The sequence below is a fragment of the Erpetoichthys calabaricus genome, chromosome 1, assembly GCF_900747795.2.
Source record: "Erpetoichthys calabaricus chromosome 1, fErpCal1.3, whole genome shotgun sequence".
NCBI classification, from domain to species: Eukaryota; Metazoa; Chordata; class Cladistia; order Polypteriformes; family Polypteridae; genus Erpetoichthys; species Erpetoichthys calabaricus.
The window spans coordinates 349,222,473-349,244,562 of NC_041394.2; the positions used below are offsets into that span (position 1 = coordinate 349,222,473).

At 43.3% G+C, this 22,090-nt stretch overlaps 1 protein-coding gene across 1 annotated transcript; it reads left to right on the forward strand.

Moving 5' to 3' along the window:
- Nucleotides 1–406: 406 nt before the first annotated feature.
- LOC114668981 (gastrula zinc finger protein XlCGF26.1-like) lies at nucleotides 407–21,886 on the forward strand. Its single transcript, XM_028825043.2, has 3 exons — nucleotides 407–482; nucleotides 9,405–9,769; nucleotides 20,827–21,886. Exons 2-3 carry the CDS (start codon nucleotides 9,442–9,444, stop codon nucleotides 21,777–21,779), a joined length of 1,281 nt encoding a protein of 426 aa, XP_028680876.2. The 5' UTR covers nucleotides 407–482; nucleotides 9,405–9,441; the 3' UTR covers nucleotides 21,780–21,886.
- Nucleotides 21,887–22,090: the final 204 nt, after the last annotated feature.

Here is a 22,090-nt window from a genome sequence, read left to right on the forward strand (position 1 = left end):
AAGTTCAGTTTCTCTGCGACATAATACGACACCGAATTGTTATTAACATTAAAAAGTAATTCGTTTGCACAAGCTGCGAGAATATGTAGCTGGCTGTAAGGGACTGAAAGAGACTGAAGCGAATGAAACCTCACACATCCACACAGCGGCTTCCCCAAACCCCTCTTACCCTCTGTCTGTTAGTTTCTCGGTGATAGAACTTTTTCTAAAATCGTTCACACTTCAATTTCACTTGCAAACACCTGACAACAGCTTTCAATCTCACGTACAGCCAGAGAAAGTCCGCAGCACTGCTTTGGCATCTGTCGCCCGTGATGACGACACACAGCACGCAGGCCCACGAGAGCGTGCACGTAAAAGCCGGCCTGCGAGAGATTGTCTGTGACGTCACCTAGAGCGACGAAAACAAATGAGCAGTGCACGAGAAGCTGGCTCTTGCCGTTGAGTGAGTCGGTTTTATCACATCACCCCACAGGCAGAAGGTAAGTGATTTCGCTTCATTCGGAGTTCCGTGCAATGAATCACCGGCACGCGCATTCTTGAAGACCCTGCTCGGCTGAATGTCTTTCTGTCGGGCACGACTTGTCACTGAGCGGCCTCTGTCTCCTTTTATTGAGCACTCTGAAGTGCTCAAGGTGTTCCACAACATCCTTCCGGCCTCCCTTCTACAGAGGAGGGCTCAGCCATTCTCCATGCGCCCCCTGGCGGTGGCACTGGTAGCGTTGAGCTGCCACGCTCCAACCCTGTGGAACCGTTGCAAGCCTCATCCCGGAGGGGTATATTCCCGTTCAAGCTCCTTCCCTTAATAAGGCGTCCTAGCTGTCCAGCACAAGAGCCAATGCGTTTTGGAAAATTCCTTCTTCAGGGCCAGGAAGTTAAGATTCTCCCTGAATGGGTCAAGATGATAATATTTTGAAAACTGAAAAATAATGACCAATGTTCTTTACATAGTTTTTGAGATAATAGAATACCACCATGATTAAATACAAATGAATGTACAGAGTATGTACTTACGCATATATACTGTATACCTATAGACATGCATATAGATGAACTATCAGGATTAACTGCAGTGTGTCTCAAAAGTTAAGAGTTATTCTGTTGGGTATTCTACCTTTAAACTGCAAAATAAAATATTAAAGAAAAGGAGTGCATCTAAATAGTAAATTGGGTAAGTATATCAGTAGAAGAGAACAGAATAAATATGAACCTCACCTCTGCAATTCTTTTTTATATAAAGAATTAACTAATAAAGAAACAATCACTTCATGAGGGGTGTGGCGGACGACCGGGAGCCTTGCCTGGCTGGGACACCCCTATAATGGAAGGTGCTGGGCAGAGAGCAAATTAAGACCATTACCTCCCCCAGAGCTCTAGGGGGCAGCCCCCCTGGCGTGCAGCAGTGCCACGACTTTGGAGCATGGAAGCTCAACCCTGCTGGGGGGGCACCTGGAATAGCCCTCTTGGGACAACACACAAGGCGAGAGTGGAGGACTTTGATAGTCATTACCTGGTTGAGACAACAACAACAACAACAACATTTATTTATATAGCACATTTTCATACAAAAAGTAGCTCAAAGTGCTTTACATAATGAAGAAAAGAAGAATAAAAGACAAATAAGAAATTAAAATAAGACAACCTTAGTTAACATAAAAAGGAGTAAGGTCCCGATGGCCAGGGTGGACAGAAAAAACAAAAAAAAACTCCAGAAGGCTGGAGAAAAAAATAAAATCTGTAGGGGTTCCAGGCCACGAGACCGCCCAGTCCCCTCTGGGCATTCTACCTAACATAAATGAAATAGTCCTCTTTGTAGTTATTGTTCGCACGGAGTCACTTGATGCTGATGGTTATACAGACTTCTGGCTTTTAATCCATCCATCATTGTTGGAACATCATGGTGCTTTGGGTAGATGGTGGTGGCACAAGCCACCACCAACAGGACACCGGAAAAGGAAACAGAAGAGAGAGTAGGGGTTAGTACAGATTTTGAATGAATAGTTATTATAATGAATTGGATATACAGAGTGTCGGGATTAAATTACAGTGAAGTTATGAGAAGGCCATGTTAAAGTAATGTGTTTTCAGCAGTTTTTTAAAGTGCTCCACTGTATTAGCCTGGCGAATTCCTACTGGCAGGCTATTCCAGATTTTAGGTGCATAACAGCAGAAGGCCGCCTCACCACTTCTTTTAAGTTTTGCTCTTGGAATTCTAAGGAGACACTCAGTTGAGGATCTGAGGTTGCGATTTGTAATATAAGGTGTCAGACATTCCGATATATAAGAGACGCCAACTGCATGGCAGGACCGGGCGAGAGAGGATCAGCAGCGCAATACCTTCCCCGGGACGCTAGAGGGCAGCTCTCCTGGGTGGCTGTGGTACCATGGATTCCCGCAGGGTATGCTGGGAGTTGGAGTTTAGAGCTGCCCTGTTGGGTTCCATGGGGACTGCCAGGGGGAGCTGCAGAGCCCTACACTGGGCTCTCGGCACACCTAGTAGTGATTCCAGGTCCAATTAATAAGCCACCAGGAACCCTCCCAGGTCCATTATAAAAGGAGCCAGAGTTGGGAGGAAGAAGGATATAGCTTGTGAGGGAGGAGTGGAGGCGGAAGGACTGGGAATTGGCAGCTGAAGAAAGGACTGTGTTGTACTTTGGGGGAGCGAAGAAGAAACGCTTCTCCATCTGTAAGTAAACACGTGCTGTGTGGCAATCCGTGTCGGGTTAGGGTGGCTGTACGCCGCAGGGGTAAACGGCAATGAACAAAATCAGACACAGTTGCATGCGAACCCACACATCAATCAGTAGTCAAAATTTTTCAGTAATAAAAAATAGCAAGCGTTGTGACTTTTGTGTAAACTGGAAATGCCATTGTCACGGCTAACTCCAGTGTCGGCAATGTTGAAAAAGTGGAAAAAGGAAAAGGGGAACATCTTGTGTCCTGTTGTGTAAGAAGCAGGAGAGATGATTCGTCATTCTGGAGTTCAAATTTGTAAATGCATAAGGTCTCTCGATGAACTAGGGAATCGATTTAAGAATGTTTTAGGTTTATTCTGTGTCCCGTATCTTTACTTTTTGAAAAGTTTTTCTGAAAATGAAACACGGGGCACGCACATGAAAGGAGATTTGTGATGCCACTAGCATTACAGTCAGATCTGCGTTGTGCCCCTATACTGACGCTTTGTAAGTGTCGTTAATACCAAAAGAGAAGCCAGTGTTAAGGCCTTGTTACAGAAGAGATACTAAGGAATAGACACAGCTTTTGAGTACCTAAACTAAAGTGTTCACCAGCTAAATGGAGATTAAGAGCATTTTGTAATTTCTAAATGGAATTAATGCAGTGGATTGAGGCTGTTACTTTAAAATTAATCCTTCAACAAGCACACAGGGTGGTAGAGGTGGGCATTTGTTATGGGGAAAATATTGCAGAAATGTAAGGGGTTTAGGGATAACAGTGTCATCTCCAGACAGAGGAGACGCTTCAGCGACAGACTGCTGTCACCGTCCTGCTCCACTGACAGACTGAGGAGATCGTTCCTCCCCCACACTATGTGACTCTTCAATTCCACCTGGGGGGGTAAACGTTAACATTATACAAAGATATTGTCTGTTATACCTGCATTTTTATCACTCTTTAATATTGTTCTTTCTCAGTATGCTGCTGCTGGAGTATGTGAATTTCCCCTTGGGGATTAATAAAGTGTCTGTCTGTCTGTCTGTCTGTGACACATGGAATACATTTCCTAGTAGTGCCATATAGAGTAGTTGTTTATTAAACTTCAAGACTGAACTTCTGTTCTAGGCTTCCGCTCAAACTCTCTCTGGGTACCCTGGCAGATAAATTAATTATTGATTCCCGCTGGAAGACCCCTAAACACGTCACTGTCGACAACTGGCAGGCCTCCTTCTACAACTTAATACATTTGGAGTTGTCTGCGGCACGGAGTAACGGGGCTTCCAGTAATGCAATTGAATCCTGCTCTGCTGCAGTTCCACTGTGTTAAATCTCAGCGTGTAACTCCTTCATTTTTTTTTTATTAAATCATCCCTTGGCTCAGGCTGGGTGGGAGTGGGTGGGTTGGGTTACTTTGTATGTTATGTCCATTTATTCCCGTCAGTTTGTTTTTGATTCATAAAAAGTTGATCACAAACGCACAAAAAAAAATTCAACTCCATGTTATTTTTGAGAATAAGATTGGCGAGTTTTGTTGGACAGAATGGCCCCTTCACATTGACGTTGTCCATAATGTTTTAAAATGTCGTAAGATCTTTTTATGAACAGTTCTTTGTGATAGCAGCACTAGAAAAGTTACAAAGAAGAGTGACTAGGCTGATTCCAGGGCTACAGGAGATGAGTTATGAGGAAAGATTCAAAGAGCTGAGCCTTTACAGTTTAAGCAAAAGATGATGTGTGAAATGACCAGCCCATACACAGACAGACAGACACTGAGACAGCCAAATCCAAAACACACTCGTTTTATCCTCTTCTGTACAACACGCAGTGCACCAACCGCTACAATAGACTCTCAGTCCTCTCTTTTTCTCTTCTCTTCTTTTCTCGCTGCCGCCTCTTCTCCTCTCCCGCAAGCTTCGTCCACCTTCCACCTGACTCTGGCTCCTCGAATAGAGTGAGGCAGCTCCTTTTATACTGCACCCAGATGTGCTCCAGGTGCTCCCTGATGGCCTTTCTGCAGCACTTCCTGGTGTGGTGGAAGTGCTGCAGTCCTTGGCTCTGGAACCATCCAGGCATCCCCCCTGGCAGTGGCCATGGTCCCCCACAAGGCTGAGCTTCCAAGCTCCGTGGCCCCCATGCAATCCAGGGCAGCTGCCCTCTTACATCCCAGGGAAGATACTACCCCTGTCCTGGTCCTTCCCTTCTCAAGACGTCTCGGTGGGGCAAGGTCCCCAGTTGTCTATTACACATGATTAAAAGTGTTTAAAATTATGAAGGGAATTAGTCCAGTGGATCGAGACAGTGACTTTAAAATGAGATCATCAAGAACACGGGGACACAGTTGGAAACTTGTTAAGGGGAAATTTCACACAAACATTAGGGACAGAGAACGACAGACACTTGGAATAAGAGACCAAGTAGTGTGGTAGACAGTAAGACTTGAGGGACTTGCAAAACTCGACTTGATATTATTTTGGGAGAATTAAGTGGATAGGACTGGCAAGGGTTCAGTGGCCTGTTCTCGTCGAGATTGTTCTAATGTTCTAACAAAATGCCAATGCCGTCTCTCTCTCTCTCTCTGTTCAAGTCAAGTAAACCAGACAGGGATCAAATTTTGGATAGTGTGGAAGAAATATATACTAAAACTTTTCCCTGTTTGGAGAAAGATCCCACTCAATGTCCAGGTAGGGATGGCCTGTGACTGTGGTGGTGTAACTTGTTCAGTTAGAGAGATACAGTAATCCCTCGCTATATCGCACTTCGACTTTTGCAGCTTCACTCTTTCGCGTATTTTATATGTAAGCATATCTAAATATATAACACAAATTTTTCGCTGCTTCGCGGGTTTCTGCGGACAATGGGTCTTTTTACTTCTGGTACTTGTTTCCTCAGTTGGTTTGCCCAGTTGATTTCATACAAGAGATGCTATTGGTGGATGGCTGAGAAGCTACATAATCAGAGCACACAGTTAAAGTTCCTGTGTGCTGATTGGCTCAGCGATGGAGTGCTGCATTAACCAGGAAGTCTCATATCACTCATTCAGCATTAACGTGCTCCTGCTACTGCTTCAGAGGCCGTGTCCAAGCACCAACAGAAGATGCAAATGATTGCAGAAAAGGTAAAAGTTTTGGATATGTTGAAGGAAGGAAACAGCTACACCGCTGCAGGACACCATTACGGCATCAATGAGTCCACGATTCTTTTTATTTAAAAAGGAGGAAAAGCATATAAGATCTACGGCCGCAGTGTCCTTTAACCAGGGCGCAAAATGAGTTGCAAGTGTACATGATAAGGCAGTAGTCTGGATGGAATCTGCTTTAGGGATTTGGATTGAAGAGTGCTGGAAGAAGAACAACAGCGGTGCTAAACAGTCGCCTGAAGAGGCTCCTTTAGAAGAGCTGTAACGCTATCCTTTGTTGTGCAGTAAAATTAAACTCATCGTTATCGGACAAGTCGTCATGTCATTGTTGGTGAGTAGCCATAATTAATTACTATGTACAGTACTTATTACATGCACATAGTTTAGTGTCACTGTACACACATTTTACTGTATACAATTTTTCTTGCATTGTACGTATTTATTGCTGGTGGCCTGTCTGTCGTAATGGCTGTAACATATGTGATATCGGAGACGCTCGATATCTTTATAATAATATTTAGGTTTTACTGTATATAAACTGTGTTTACATACATAATTTCAACGAATCTTACCTAATATCTAAGAGAATACAAAGGGTTTATGCTGTATAATTGTGCGGGAAATGTTTATAATAGTGTGGGAGAGTTTCTAAGGGCTTAAAATATATAAAAAGAACAATATGAACATATGGTTTCTACTTCGCGGATTTTCACCTTTCGCGGGGGGTTCTGGAACGCAACCCCCACAGATGGAGGAGGGATTACTGTACAAGGTGTGTCCTGGGTACATTTTAGACAAGTCTCAGTGATGTATGTGCACTCCATATACATGTTTTACTATCCGGTCAGGTCAAGTTGGGGAGCATGCACTGGTACAGCACGTTGCTGCCCACCACATGATGAAACAGCTCGGGATCCTGGTTGGCAACACCCCAGGTAGACACGTGGTCCAGTCCCACCCTCCGGAAATGACCCTCTATCTGCCGGAGCCAGGTGTTACGTGGGCGACCTTTTGGCCTCATCCAGCCATTCAAAGTCCTCAGCAATGAGCCAGATGACCTTTGGGGAAATCGCGCAACTTGGCCATAGTGCCGTAACTGATGCAGGTAATGTGCCTCATCGGGACTCCATGAGCAGCACAAAGTCAAACCAGCGGTACCCAAGGATTCTCCGGAGAGACACAGCACTGAAGGAGTCCAGTCTTCCTCTCAGGTCACTAGATAGCGTCCATGTCTCACAACCATATAACAAGACAGGAAGCACCAGGACTCTAAATACTTGGACCTTTGTCCTTTTGCAGAGATATCCAGAGTGCCACACACCCCTTTCCAGTGACCTCATGACCCCTGACTTCATAGGAAATTCAAAAAGAATTTATTGATTGCCTCGTTCCTTATCTGAGATTCTAACTAAAGATTATTTGTTCATTATCCCGTGAGATTGTTGAGGAGTGGGTTACTATAATCTAGTTTAGAATGTAAAAATCTTTATCAAAACTGGCCAGTAGTGCTTCAAGAATAGGGAGGCTGGGACAAGGTGAGAACAATCGCAAGATGACTTTACAATCATCTACAGCAGGGGTGTTGAACTCTGGGCCTGAAGGGCCACATTGGCTGCAGGTTTTCATTCTAATCATCTTTTTCATTAGTGACCCATTTTTGCTGCTCATGAACTTCTTTTGCCTTAGTTTTAATTAACTCAACTCAGGCCCAGGACTGGAGGTGTTCTCCATTGAGTCTTCAGTTCTCTATGCAAAAATGACGGCGTTGATGCTGAGCAGGTCGATTAAAAATAGAAGCAAGGAGTAGGGAACACAACATAGTGGCAGCAAATCCTCATGTAGCTCTTGAGCCAATGAAGTACAAACCCTTCAATCATCCAAAATGTCCTCTAACTAATACACTGTATAAAACTCCTTTGTTGCTGGATGCTTAAATCTATGAGGTAGAATTCCAAGTTCTCTTCATGCTTGTCTTTATTACTACTTTTACATTCGCTGATTTGATTTGATCTGATCATACTAATCAGTTCTGTTTCACCCGGTATTGTAATCTTTTCTCCATATGCTTGCTCCTGCTGTCAACGATACCTTCTAAAATAAGGATTGATTGATTTTCGCACCATCAGTTTGTCTTGATACTATTACTTAATTGAATTTCTATGACAACTTACTGGAAACTATCTCTCCTCAAGTTAAACCAATGCATGAGACAAATCTGATGACCTGCCTTACAGCACTTTCTCTCTTGTGTAAGCCAAGCAGCGAGTAGTGGTGGCCCACACATGTGAGAGGTGGTCCTTCTCCAGCCTGTTGGTCCTCCACACTTCAAAGTTTGATTTACACCTGATAATTTGACGTGAAGTGTGTATTATCTTGCTGTTGAATACTGTGATAAGAATACACAGGAGACATCAAAGGTTTGGGGCAGTATAATATGCCCAGGCTGCAAATGGGTAAATTTTGTAGAGTTGTGTTCAGTATAAAGTCCAAAACAGAACTAATTCATAGGTGCAAAGGTAGCAGCTCTAAAGGTCGAGAGCGAAATTGACGTCATCATGGGTGCCAGAACCGGACGTGACGTCATCGTGGACACCGGGACCAGAAGTGACGTCATCATGTGGAGGTCGTCAATAGCGCTAAATTCCTGAGTGCCCACCTGGCAGAGAACCTCACCTGGTCCCACAACACTAGCTCTTTAGCCAAGAAAGCCCTGCAGCAACTCTACTTCCTGCGTAGGCTGAGAAAAGCCTTTATCTACCAGCTATTCTAACAACATTCTACAGAGGAACCATAGAGAGCATCCTGAGCAACTGCATCACTGTCTGGTTTGGAAATTGCACGGTCAGGGATCGCAAAGCCCTACAACAGATAGTGAAGACAGCTGAGAAGATCATCGGTGTCTCTCTTCCCTCCATCATGGACATTTACACCACATGCTGCATCCGCAAAGCCACCCACATTGTGAATGTTCCAACACACCCTTCACATGCACTGTTTACACTCCTGCCATTGGGGAAAAAGGTACCAAAGCATTCGGGCGCTCACCATCAGAATGTGTAACAGTTTCTTCCCCCAAGCAGTCAGACTCCTGAACACTCATGGACCGATCTGATATCTGTGTTCTGTTCTGCAGTGTTGCACATTTGACTCACATGCACCTTGTTATATGTTATGTGTCATGGACTCTTCGTTGTCCTGTGTTTTATGTAGCACCATGGTCCTGGAGGAACGTTGTTTTGTTTCATTGTATGCTGTACTACTGTATATGGATGAAATGACAATAAATACTCTTGAACTTGAAATGACATCATCATGGCCTGCCGGGACCTGGTGGGGTTTCCCGTGAATGGTCTGCAGAGGATTGAGAGAGAAAGTCGGTCCACCTCGCCACCCCCTTGTCTGCCGTGCAACTATCACTATTCAGGCCCATTAGCTGCCTCCCATTTGCATGTGTGTGACAATACCCTGTAGTGTGATTTGTCTGACTTGGCGTAAACATTATCTGAGTGGGCGCGAAAAAAAGAAACTGAAATATTTTTTTGATCCTGTTGTTGCTGTTTTGAATGGAATGACATTTTTTTTCTTTCAACAGCAAGGAAGAAACAGCTGCCATTTATTGTAAAGTCTGGATGGACGTGAAAGAGGAGATGTGTGAGGATGACACAAATACCCTGGAGATAAGGACAGTAACTATTAAGGAGGAGGACTGTGAAGGGGAGTCCCTCCACCTTTACCCGGTGAACCTCTTCATTAAAGAGGAGGATTATGAACTGGGGTCAGTGGGCATTAAAGAAGACGGCGAGAAGACACCTGTCAGCACTGCGAAACAGAAACCTAAATCTGTGGGGTGTGCCGACCTCAAGGTGAAGTCTGAATCATTACAGCCTGACACAAAGAGGACTGAGGAAGGTGTGACTCGAGAAGATCAGGCATCCCCTTCAAATCAGTCTGGAAAAGGTAAGCGTCAAATCAAAATACTTGTACATTTTAGGGTGGGGATTATGTGCCTGAAAGGGAGGTCTCGTGTGTTTTATGTGAAACTTGAAAGTTCAGTGAGGTGTCATATTTTATGGTAAAAAGACTGGGTGTTACTTAAAGTAAATTACTGAGGTGGCAAGAATATCATGAACTGCTTTGGGACGCTTTAAGAACGCGTTTGTATTTATCCCTTGAGCATGGGAAAGTTGCTATATGAATAATATGTTATTACTATTATTATTTATTAAAGTAACGCCAGGGATTCTGGGTCTCTGGGATTTAATTGTGACTGAATTACACTGTCCAACATGTATTTGTGATATTGTAGAATATCCTTGGGCTAAGCCAGTGGTCATCAGAACTGTGTCTGTTAATACGGAGTACAGACTGCCCCGTTTTATTTCCTCCATTAAAATTTTTTTTTTTCCCCATTCCACTCCTCTCCTCTTCTCCTCCACTGGCATAATCCGGCAGAGTTCATTGGTTTGTGTTGGTTCAGGCCTATGTGATGGCGGTGGGATCTTAATTTGATTAGTTTGGCTCAGTATGGTTGACCTTATTCTTAAAGGCATCGCTTTTAAGTGCACTAGTGTTCAAGGGGAGTGTTTTCTGTGTGCATGGGAATGCAAGTGTAAGGGAGGGGGGTGAATATTATTATTATTTATTTAATCTACTTTATTAGTCTCCAGGGGGAGTTGTCTTTTCGCATGAGCATTCAGAGTGTATGGTCAGCCATTGTACAACGTCCCTGGAGCAATTTTCAGGTTGAGGGTCTTGCTCACGGGCCCAGAGGAGTAGGATCCCTTCTGGCAGTAATGGGATTTTAACAACTGCTAAAGTAAGCAGAACCCAAAACAAGTTTCTATACAGTCATATGAAAAAGTTTGGGAACCCCTCTCAGCCTGCATAATAATTGACTCTCCTTTCAACAAAAAAGATAACAGTGGTCTGTGTTTCATTTCCTAGGAACATCTGAGTACTGCGGTGTTTTCTGAACAAAGATTTTTAGTGAAGCAGTATTTAGTTGTTTGAAATTAAATGAAATGTGAAAAACTGGCTGTGCACAAATGTGGGTCCCTTTGTCATTGTGCTGATTTGAATGCCTGTCACTGCTCAATGCTGATTACTTACATCACCAAATTGGTTGATGAGCTCAGTAAGCCTTGAACTTCATAGACAGTTGTGTCCAATCATGAGATATAAAGGTATTTAAGGTGGTCAATTGCAAGTTGTGCTTCCCTTTGACTCTCCTCTGAAGGGTGACAGCATGGGATCCTCAAAGCAACTCTCAGAAGATCTGAAAACAAAGATTGTTGAGTCTCCTGGTTTAGGGGAAGGCTACAAAAAGCTCTCTCAGAGGTTTAAACTGTCAGTTTCAACTGTAAAGAATGGAATCAGGAAATGGAAGGCCACAGTCACAGTTGCTGTTAAACCCAGTAGGTCTGACAGGCCAAGAAAAATACAGGAGTGGCATATGAGTAGGATTGTGAGAATGGTGACAGACAACCCACATATCACCTCCAAAGACCTGCAAAAACATCTTGCTGCAGATGGTGTATCTGTACATTGTTCTATAATTCAGCGCAATTTGCACAAAGAACATCTGTATGGCAGGGTGATGAGAAAGAAGCCCTTTCTGCACCCGCGCCACAAACAGTTGCTTGTTGTATGCCAATGCTCATTTAGACAAGCCAGATTCGTTGTGGAACAAAGTGCTTTGGACTGATGAGACAAAAATGGAGTTATTTGGTCATTACAAAAAGCGCTTTGCATGGTGGAAGAAGAACACCGCATTCCAAGAGAAACACGTGCTACCCACTGTCAAATTTGGTGGAGGTTCCATCATGCTGTGGGGCTGTGTGGCTAGTTCAGGGACTGGAGCCGTTGTTAAAGTCGAGGGTTGGATGAATTCAACCCAACATCAACAAATTCTTCAGGATAATGTTCAAGCATCGGTCACAAAGTTGAAGTTACGCAGGGGTTGGATATTCCAACAAGACAATGACCGAAAACACAGTTGGAAATCTACAAACGCATTCATGCAGAGGGAGAAGTACAATGTTCTGGAATGGCCATCACAGTCCCCTGACTTGAATATCATCAAAAATCTATGGGGTGATTTGAAGCAGGCTGCCATCAAATTTAACTGAACTGGAGAGATTTTGTATGGAAGAATAGTCAAAATACCTCCATCCAGAATCCAGACACTCAAAGGCTATAGGAGGACAGCGTCTAGAGGATGTTGTATTTGAAAGGGAGGCTCAACTAAGTATTGATGTCATATCTCTGTTGGGGTGCCCACATTTATGCACCTGTCTAATTTTGTTATGATGCATATTGCATATTTTCTGTTAATCCAATAAACTTAATGTCACGGCTGAAATACTATTGTGTCCATAAGGCATGTCATATATTAAAAGGAAGTTGCTACTTTGAAAGCTCAGCCAATGAGAAACAAAAATCCAAAGAATTAAGAGGGGTTCCCAACTTTTTCACATGATTGTATGTAATTTAAATGCGTATAAAGGAAATAAGAAAAACTTGGCAGTGTCCAATTCCCATAATACTTTGACATTTTGTAAAAGCTTTCTCAAGTGTCACAAGTTGTCAAGTACAGTAGTCAGTTTTATATTCACTCCCAAACTCTGGATTTTCCAAGATGGGTATGTAAGTGTTGTCAGTGAGGATCAACAGAGAAGATGGACTGAAGAGTGTGTGAAGTAGGAATGAAGGTGTGAAGGGCAATGTTGGGAAGCTGTGTGTTCAGTCCCCTCAGATCAAATGTGAGGGATCCAGCTACAGACACACAAGATCAAGGGGCCACTTTACCATTTCATGTTGCTGAGGTGTCCGTGGGCTGACTTTTTAAAAATTCATTATCTGTACTCACAGAAGGGCAGGTCATTTTGGTGTTCGGCTTTCCATCTCTCTTAATGAAATTGTCTTTTATTGACTTGTACACCTTTGTTCTTGCATTACACAGCAAAACTGGGCCACAGTGTGAAATGAACGGTCAAAACACACACAAGGCCTGCTTGTCTTATACACCAGTGGGCTTTCTGGCTGTTGGCCTACAAAACTGGTGAAGAGGAAGGAATGGAAACAGGTGCAGGATTGCTTGAAAACTGAAGGTGTTGAGATGGTCTTCTTTATCTGAATTCAATGATTAAATGTACAATATGACTCCTCCTAGGAGTAACAAAATGTTAGATGGGGGGTATGGAGTGTAGAATTCTACCTCACATGAATCTTTTACAAGTCATGAGGGTCAGGCAGGATTGTCTGACATCCCACCTGGAAGAAAAAGGGGGGGGGGGGGAGGACCCATGCTGAGAGAAGAAGCTTGAATGGAAGGAGAGTGATGGACTGGCATCTTGTCTAGGATAGGTATGGGACCCTTACTCGGATGAGAGGACAAAACAAAGGAGCAAGGGGGGAAGGCTCCTTTTATGGAATATGTTTGTCCCTAATCAACTAGATGGCAGCATGCCAGGACCTTGGTAACCATGTGGATGCCTTCAGGGCATGATGGGAGTTGTAGTGCTGTGAACTGGCCCTGGTGGATCCCATGGGTGCCACCAGGGAATGCAGCAGGGATTCATGATCATTATTTTTTTGTCTCAACTTCCACTTGACCCAGAAGTGCTTCCATCGGGCTGTGTCCTGCACCAGAACTAGTCTTGGGTCCGACATATAAGGAAGTCATCTGGGAGGATGGGAGGAAGGAAGTAGGAAGTCAATGGAGTTAGGAGAGGAAGAAAAGGAAACGTTTGTTCTTAATTATGATTGTGCAACTTTTTGGAGCACCCTTTATGAGGTATTTTTATAATCAAAAAGTCCTGTTTTGAACTTGTGACTGTATTTGTGCTGGTTGTGCCCAAGAGTTTGGGTGCTCGGTTGTGCCCCCTATCTAGCTGTCTACAAGAAGATCCTTGAGCAGAAGTAATTAAAAGGTTTAATTGGCAGGTCAGTTTTATAGCGTCTGCAACATGTAACAATCAGGTTGAAAGGACAGATCTTGTGATGTGTAGTCCAACAGTGATACAGAGACACTTGGGAAAGCATAACGAAGAGATACTCAAACTGGAGAATTGGGGGATTGGGTGATGTTGACTGAGCCAATGGGAATTAAAAGAAGGTTTGAACTGTTGAATTTTCCACTTTAATCACAAAATAGACCTTTTTTTTCGTCACCGTGTCCCTAATTTTTTTTTTTTTCCCTCTGTGAATCAAATACGCTTCCATACATTCTGATGCTATTGCGAAGGTGTGAGAAAATAACAAAAAAAAGACCTTTAAATGCTTGTACTGCCTGTGCGAGAAATAGATGAATAAAACCACCACGGATACATTTGTATGTCAGCATTTAAGTTTGATGATTTGCTTCACCACATTGAACCATTCATCAAACATCGAAGCGTGCACATCGACCATGTAGGATCTGCAAAGCGGCTTGCTGTCACATGTAGATAGTAAACAGAGACTCTGACGTCACATTCCAACTTGATCACACTGCGCCCCCCAATTTTTTTTTTTTTTACTGGTACTGCAACTCACGGACGCGTCACATTAATTTCTGAGGACCTGCTCAGAGGATGCGTCAAATGAACGCTGGGAACGTGTGGCAGCCATGATGTGTGCGCATATGTGTTCTGAGCATGAAGTATAAAGCGGCCCTAACATTTCTGGACTATGCTAACCTACTATGCCTTGCAATGTCAGGAGACTGAAAACCACCCACATATTGTCTGCGACAACAGGCGGCCAACAACTGCAAGAAGCAAATGGTTTCCTGTGACCTTAAAGACACCGGCCAACATCGCAGTTCATTTTGACCACTATTTTCTGCACCAGACTAATTTTCTTCATCACTAACAAACTGTAAATAGTCCAGATAATCCTGATCAACCGGCATTTTTTAGACCAGAGTTACCTGTAAATGAGGAGGTGCAGGATTGCCAGCAGTTCTATAAAGCCAATACCAAACATGAACATCACTGAAACTTGGCCAGTTGGAAACTATTGAACAGATGTCACTTTTACTGCCTATGTCAATGTCTGAAGATCGATTCACATGGTCATCGCTATATTTTAAGTTGAACAATAATGCAACTACAGTTAGGCTTTATGGCTTTAATTTTGCAATTGTGCTTTTGGATCTAGGCTCCACCCCACTCATGAATATTGATGAGTTAAGGTGGTAAAATGCATAGAAATATTCATGATTTTTTGTAGCATGATGTTACTTCAACCACTAGATGGCAGCAGAGTACTCAGGCTTAACGCTATAAAGCGGATCATTACATGGCACCCCAAGTCTAACTCGGGAATATCATTAGTAGATAGATACTTTATTAATCCCAAGGGGAAATTCACAAATAATTAGTATGTAGAATTCCAAGCTTGGTGAAGGCCAAGAAGGTTAATAAAATCAAATATACACTGCAAACGGGAGTCTTTTGATGTCCACCTACCATCTACTGGTGCTTATTAAAGTTACAATACCACCAGCCATGCCAAATGCATTTTACAATAGGCAATCCACCTGAAACTAACCAGCCCATACTTGGATGGGGAGACCATCGCAGAAAAGCTTGGGGTTGCTGCTAGAAGAGGTGTTACTGAGGTCTGGGTGCGGATCCCTACAACCGAGTGCAGTGATGGGGACACCGTGCAGTAAAAATGACACCATCGTTCAGATGAGACACAAAATGGAGGTCCTGACTCTTCTGTGGTCATAAAGATCCTGGGCATCCTTCGTAAAGAGTAGACTGTATTTATCCTAATGTCCTGGCTTAATTGCCCATCCTGGCCTAGTCATTCTGGCCTCTTAATCATCCCCTGTCCTTAACAACACCAATTTATTTTTTGTATAGCTCAAAATCACACAAGGAGTGCAGCAATGGGCTTTAATAGGCATTGTTTTTTGACAGCTCCCCCAGCCTTGACTTCTGTGAACACTAGGTGGCACTGTTGCCCCTTTAAACCTAACAGACAGACACTCTGGACACAGGTTAAAAGCACCAAGAAGATTTTTAATTATTTTCTTCTCCTAAACAGTGCCCCCTAGGCACCACAGCCACAATGACACAATCAAGTACATACAATAATCTCAATTCTCTTTCTCTATATATCCTCCACACCTCCCAGCAAGCTTCGTCCACCTCCACCCGACTCTGGCTCGCTTGCTGGGTCTTCAGCAGTCCTTTATAAAGTTCTTGACCTGGAAATGCTTCTGTTTTTCCTTCTAAGTGACTTGCTAGCACTTCTGGGTCAGATGGAGAATTCCAAGTTTCTAATCAGCATGGAAGTACTTAAGGGCTTCCATCCTCGGGACTTCCTAGTACTTCTGGGCTTTAAGGAAAGCATGACTCCACAGGTCATTTCACAGCACCCCTTGGCAGCACCCAACAGGGCTGAGATACCAAATTCCAAGTCCTAGGATGCCCTGTGGGAATCTGGGGCACCGATACACTCCATTGGAGCTGCCATCTAAAGTTTTGGGGGACACAGTGTCCACAAGTTGTTGCCTTCCCCCCATCCTCCCATTTCAGGGGCATCCCGACTGGGCTGTGCTGCCACAAGAAAACCACTTATAGGGAAACAAATGGATGAAATCTTGGGAAAGGCGATTCAGAATGGTTGAGTGTGCAGTGGGTGTCGAAAAATAGGGTAAATATGATACAGAACACAAAACAGTAGTCCTCTTCACAGAGTTAGAAGGCCAATCTATCATGGCCACCTCAGGAATACAATACAACAGTACAGTAGTAATAGTACAAGCACAGAGCGAAATGCAGGACTAGATGATATCACATATTAGGATACAGATTTGCTCAGAGTCCTTTGTCTCTGTCGGATTCCTTATAATAATATGAAAGTCACACAACATATACTGGCAATGACAGCTGGGTATGAGCAAGAGTGGGATGAATCCCATCATGCTTGACCTTCATGATGAAAACTGGCTCCTGACGCATGGAACGTTACTTCTGTGTGGTGGTGAAGATGCTAAAGCTCATGGAGGAGGCGAGATGTAGTAGGACTCGCTTGTACACACAGCATTAGCTCCAGAAAGAAGACTCTCGATAACACGTTTGCTCTGAAGTTGCCTCACTGAAGAGACTTCAGATGGATGTGTGGACCTCGGTCGCGATGGGGAGGAACCACCTGTATAATTTTAGCCCACATGCTATGCTGAATTGTTACTGAGCATCTGTCTTAGATTAAGGAAAGCATACAAAAAGAGTGCATGACAGATAATACTGCAATTAAGGGGCTTTGTTCATTTTGACTTCTTAGCTCAATTTAGTTTATTTTTGTGTAGTGCTCTTCACGAAGTACAAGCTTCATTTTTCTAGCTATGATACTGTAATTGAAATAATTAAACCAGACATCATTCCTATACACTCACTGGCCACTTTATTAAGTACAGCCTGCTGGTACTGGGTTAGACCCTATTTTGCCTTCAGAACTGCTGTAATTCTTCATGGCGTAGATTCAACAAGGTGCTGGAAACATCCCTCAGGAATTTTGCTCCATAGTAACATGGTAGCATCATGCAGTTTCTGCAGATTTGTCGACTGCACATCCATGATGTGAATCTCCTGTTCCACCACATCCCAAAGGTGCTCTACTAGATTGAAGATCTGGTGACTGTGGAGGCCATTTGAGTCCAGTGAACTCCTTGTCATGTTCAAGAAACCAGTTTGAGATGATCTGGGCTTTGTGACACGGCGCGTTATCCTGCTGGAAGGAGCTATCAAAAGATGGCGTCCTAAAGGGATGGACTTGGTCAGCAACAGTATTCAGGTAGGCTGTGGCATTTAAACAATAGTCAGTTGATACTAAAATGAGACAAGAAAATATCTCCACACCGTTACACCTCCACCAGCCTGAACTGCTAATACAAAGAAGGAAGGATCCCTGCTTTCATGTTGTTGACACTAAATTCTGACCCTACCATCCTAATGTCACAGCAGAAATCGAGACTCATCAGACCAGGCAATGTTTTTCCAATCTGCTGTTGTCCAATGTTGGTGAACCCATGTGAATTGTAGCCTCAGATGCCTGTTCTTAGCTGACAGGAGTGGCACCCGGTGTGGTCTCCTGCTGCTATAGCCCACCTACTTCAAGGTTTGACGTGTTATGTGTTCAGACATGCTCTTCTGTATACCTCAGTTTTAACAATTGGTTATTTGAGTTCCTGTTGCCTTTCTATCAGCTCAAACCAGTCTGGCCATTCTCCTCTGGCATCAATAAGGCATTTTCACCCAGAGAACTGCCATTCACTGGACATTTCCCCTTTTTCAGACCATTCTTTGTAAACCCTAGAGATGGTTGTGAGTGAAAATCCCAGTAGATCAACAGTTTCTGCTTGTCTGGCACCAACAACCATGCCATGCTCAAAGTCTTTGCCCTTTCTTCTCATTCTGTAGCTCGGTTTGAACTTCAGCAGTTCATCTTGACAATATCTGCATATTGAAATGCTTTGAGTTGCTGCCATGTGATTGACTGATTAGATATTTGCGTTAACAAGCAGTTGAAGGGGTGTACCTAATAAAGTGGCCAGTGAGTGTACATGAACACACCAATTAAATACATCATAAAATGGAGAAAAAAATCAGTTTGATTAGCATAAATTAATCCTGACAGCACAAGTCTATTAACAATAGAATTTATAAATGTCACCGGTGTGTCACAAGTCCTGGTGTCTCCTGCCACTCCTGACACCAACGACTGCACTGCTCTTGCATTTTCTCATTTTCTAATTTTTTGTCTCCCAGATCATTGCAGCTCCTGGAGTCCTGTGCATTAATACATCACTTTGTTCCTTCCTCTTTCTTCCTTTAGTGATTTAAGTAAGCCCTTTATCTATTTGTTTTGGAGTCAAGTGGCTTTAGTCTAACTTGGAGGAATGTTGGGACATACAGTGCATCTGGAAAGTATTCACAGCGCATCACTTTTTCCACATTTTGTTATGTTACAGCCTTATTCCAAAATGGATTAAATTCATTTTTTCCTCAGAATTCTACACACAACACCCCATAATGACAACGTAAAAAAGTTTACTTGAGGTTTTTGAAAACCTATTAAAGATAAAAAAAACTGAGAAATCCCATGTCCATAAGTATTCACAGCCTTTGCTCAATACTTTGTCGATGCACCTTTGGCAGCAATTCCAGCCTCAAGTCTTTTTGAATATGATGCCACAAGCTTGGCACACGTGTCCTTGGCCAGTTTCACCCATTCCTCTTTGCAGCACCTCTCAAGCTCCATCAGGTTGGATGGGAAGCGTCGGTGCACAGCCATGTTAAGATCTTACCGGAGATGTTCAATCGGATTCAAGTGTGGGCTCTGGCTGGGCCACTCAAGGACATTCACAGAGTTGTCCTGAAGCCACTCCTTTGATATCTTGGCTGTGTGCTTAGGGTCGTTGTCCTGCTGAAAGATGAACCGTCGCCCCAGTCTGAGGTCAAGAGTGCTCTAGAGCAGGTTTTCATCCAGGATGTCTCTGTACATTGCTGCAGTTATCTTTGCCTTTATCCTGACTAGTCTCCCAGTCCCTGCCGCTGAAAAACATCCCCACAGCATGATGCTGCCACCACCATGCTTCACTGTAGGGATGGTATTGGCCTGGTGATGAGCGGTGCCTGGTTTCCTCCAAACGTGATGCCTGGCATTCACACCAAAGAGTTCAATCTTTGTCTCATCAGACCAGAGAATTTTCTTTCTCATGGTCTGAGAGTCCTTCAGGTGCCTTTTGGCAAACTCCAGGCGGGCTGCCATGTGCTTTTTACTAAGGAGTGGCTTCCGTCTGGCCACTCTACCATACAGGCCTGATTGGTGGATTGCTGCAGAGATGGTTGTCCTTCTGGAAGGTTCTCCTCTCTACACAGAGGACCTCTGGAGCTCTGACAGAGTGACCATCGGGTTCTTGGTCACCTCCCTGTCTTATGCCCTTCTCCCCCGATCGCTCAGTTTAGATGGCCAGCCAGCTGTAGGAAGAGTCCTGGTGGTTTCAAACTTCTTCCACTTACGGATGATGGAGGCCACTGTGCTCATTGGGACCTTCAAAGCAGCAGACATTTTTCTATAACCTTCCCCAGATTTGTGCCTCGAGACAATCCTGTCTCGGAGGTCTACAGACAATTCCTTTGACTTCATGCTTGGTTTGTGCTCTGACATGAACTGTCAACTGTGGAACCTTATATAGACAGATGTGTGCCTTTCAAAATCATGTCCAGTCAACTGAATTTACCACAGGTGGACTCCAATTAAGCTGCAGAAACATCTTAAGGATGATCAGGGGAAACAGGATGCACCTGAGCTCAATTTTGAGCTTCCTGGCAAAGGCTGTGAATACTTATGTACATGTGCTTTCTCAATTTTTTTTATTTTTAATAAATTTGCAAAAACCTCAAGTAAACTTTTTTCACATTGTCATTATGGGGTGTTGTGTGTAGAATTCTAAGAAAAAAAATGAATTTAATCCATTTTGGAATAAGGCTGTAACATAACAAAATGTGGAAAAAGTGATGTGCTGTGAATACTTTCCAGATGCACTGTACTTTCAGCATTAAAGGTGCATTTCACGTACTTTGCTTGGTGCTTCTGTTTTATCAAAGATTTGCTTTGAAGTAATTATGCTAACTGAAGATTATCACTTTTTACCACTATTAATCAAGTAAAATAAGATCCACATGTAAACGTGAATAATAATTTAAGAGTTTTATGCAGTTCTGTAATGTGTTTAACAAAATGTGACCAGTAATGGTTTGAATTGGGCCTGTCACATGTCATCTGTTTAGTTTACTCTTTCAACTTCTTAAGTGTGCTGATGTGGTCAATAGTTATAATAAAAAAGCAAAGTTATCAAATTATCTTTCCACGTGCAAATAAAGTTATACAATTGCTTTTGCCTTAAAAGGTGTTCATAATTTCAACCAGCATTTCTTTAATGTTGTGAGGTAATGTCACTAAGAAGACAGTGGATTATAAATAAGCTTTTATTTCTCTTTTTACACTTCACACAGGAGAGAAACGTCATTGCTGTTCTGAGTGTGGCAAGCAATTCTGTCGCCGGACTCATCTCGAGAACCACACTAGAATTCACACGGGAGAGAAGCCATATTGTTGTTTGGAATGTGGCAAACAATTATCTGACCGGAGTAGTCTTCAGATCCACAACCGAATTCACACTGGAGAGAAGCCGTTCTGCTGCTCTGAATGTGGCAGGCAATTCTCTCACAGGAGTACTTATTTGAGGCACAAAAAAATACACACTGTAAGGAAACCATATTGTTGTTCTGAATGTGGCAAAGGATTCTCCCGAACCACCTATCTTAAGATCCACAAGCGAATACACACAGGAGAGAAACCCTATTGCTGTTCAAACTGTGGGAAACAATTCTCTGAAAGGAGGCATCTTCGGAGTCACAAAAGAATTCACACAGGAGAGAAGCCGTACTGCTGTGCTGAATGCGGCAGACAATTCTCATACAGGAGCAACCTTTTGAGACACAAGAGAATTCACACTGTAGGGAAGCCATATTGCTGTTCTGAATGTGGCAAAGGATTCTCGCGAACCACCTATCTTAAGATCCACAAACGAAAACACACTGGAGAGGAACCATATTGCTGTTCTTATTGCGGAAAGCAATTCTCTGACAGGAGCAATCTTCAGAGCCACAAAAGAATTCACACAGGGGAAAACTCGCATTGCTGCTCTGAATGTGGCAAGCAATTCTCGCACAAGAGCCGTTTAGAGAACCACGCAAGAATTCACACTGGAGAGAAGCCATATTGCTGTGTGGAATGTGGCCAGCAGTTCTCTCTAAGGAGTAACCTTCAAAGGCACACAAGGATTCACACAGGAGAAAAGCCATACTGCTGTTCTGAATGTGGCAAACGATTTGCGCAGATGAAGAGCCTTAATAGACACTTTACACTTCACACAGGAGAGAAGGAGGAAACCCTGAAGGAGTAAGTTAGCCGGTGAAGAAGGAGGAACTGTGGGATGGAATAAAATGTAATCCTCCTAATTAAAGTACTGACAAGATCCTTCACATCATGGCCAACCTGGGTGGATATACAGTAATAAGCAGTCAACAGGCTAGTGTTGGGTCAATACTTAAATTTTTTGACCTCTGTGTTGATACCAGCTTTCCAACTTCTATACCAGTACCAGAATGGTACTAAAGCATATAACAGATAACTCCCCTCAAAGTCGCTCAATCAAGCTCCTTCCTGGTGGGGTGCACAAACACACGTGTCACCTCTTGATAAACGCACGCCTGC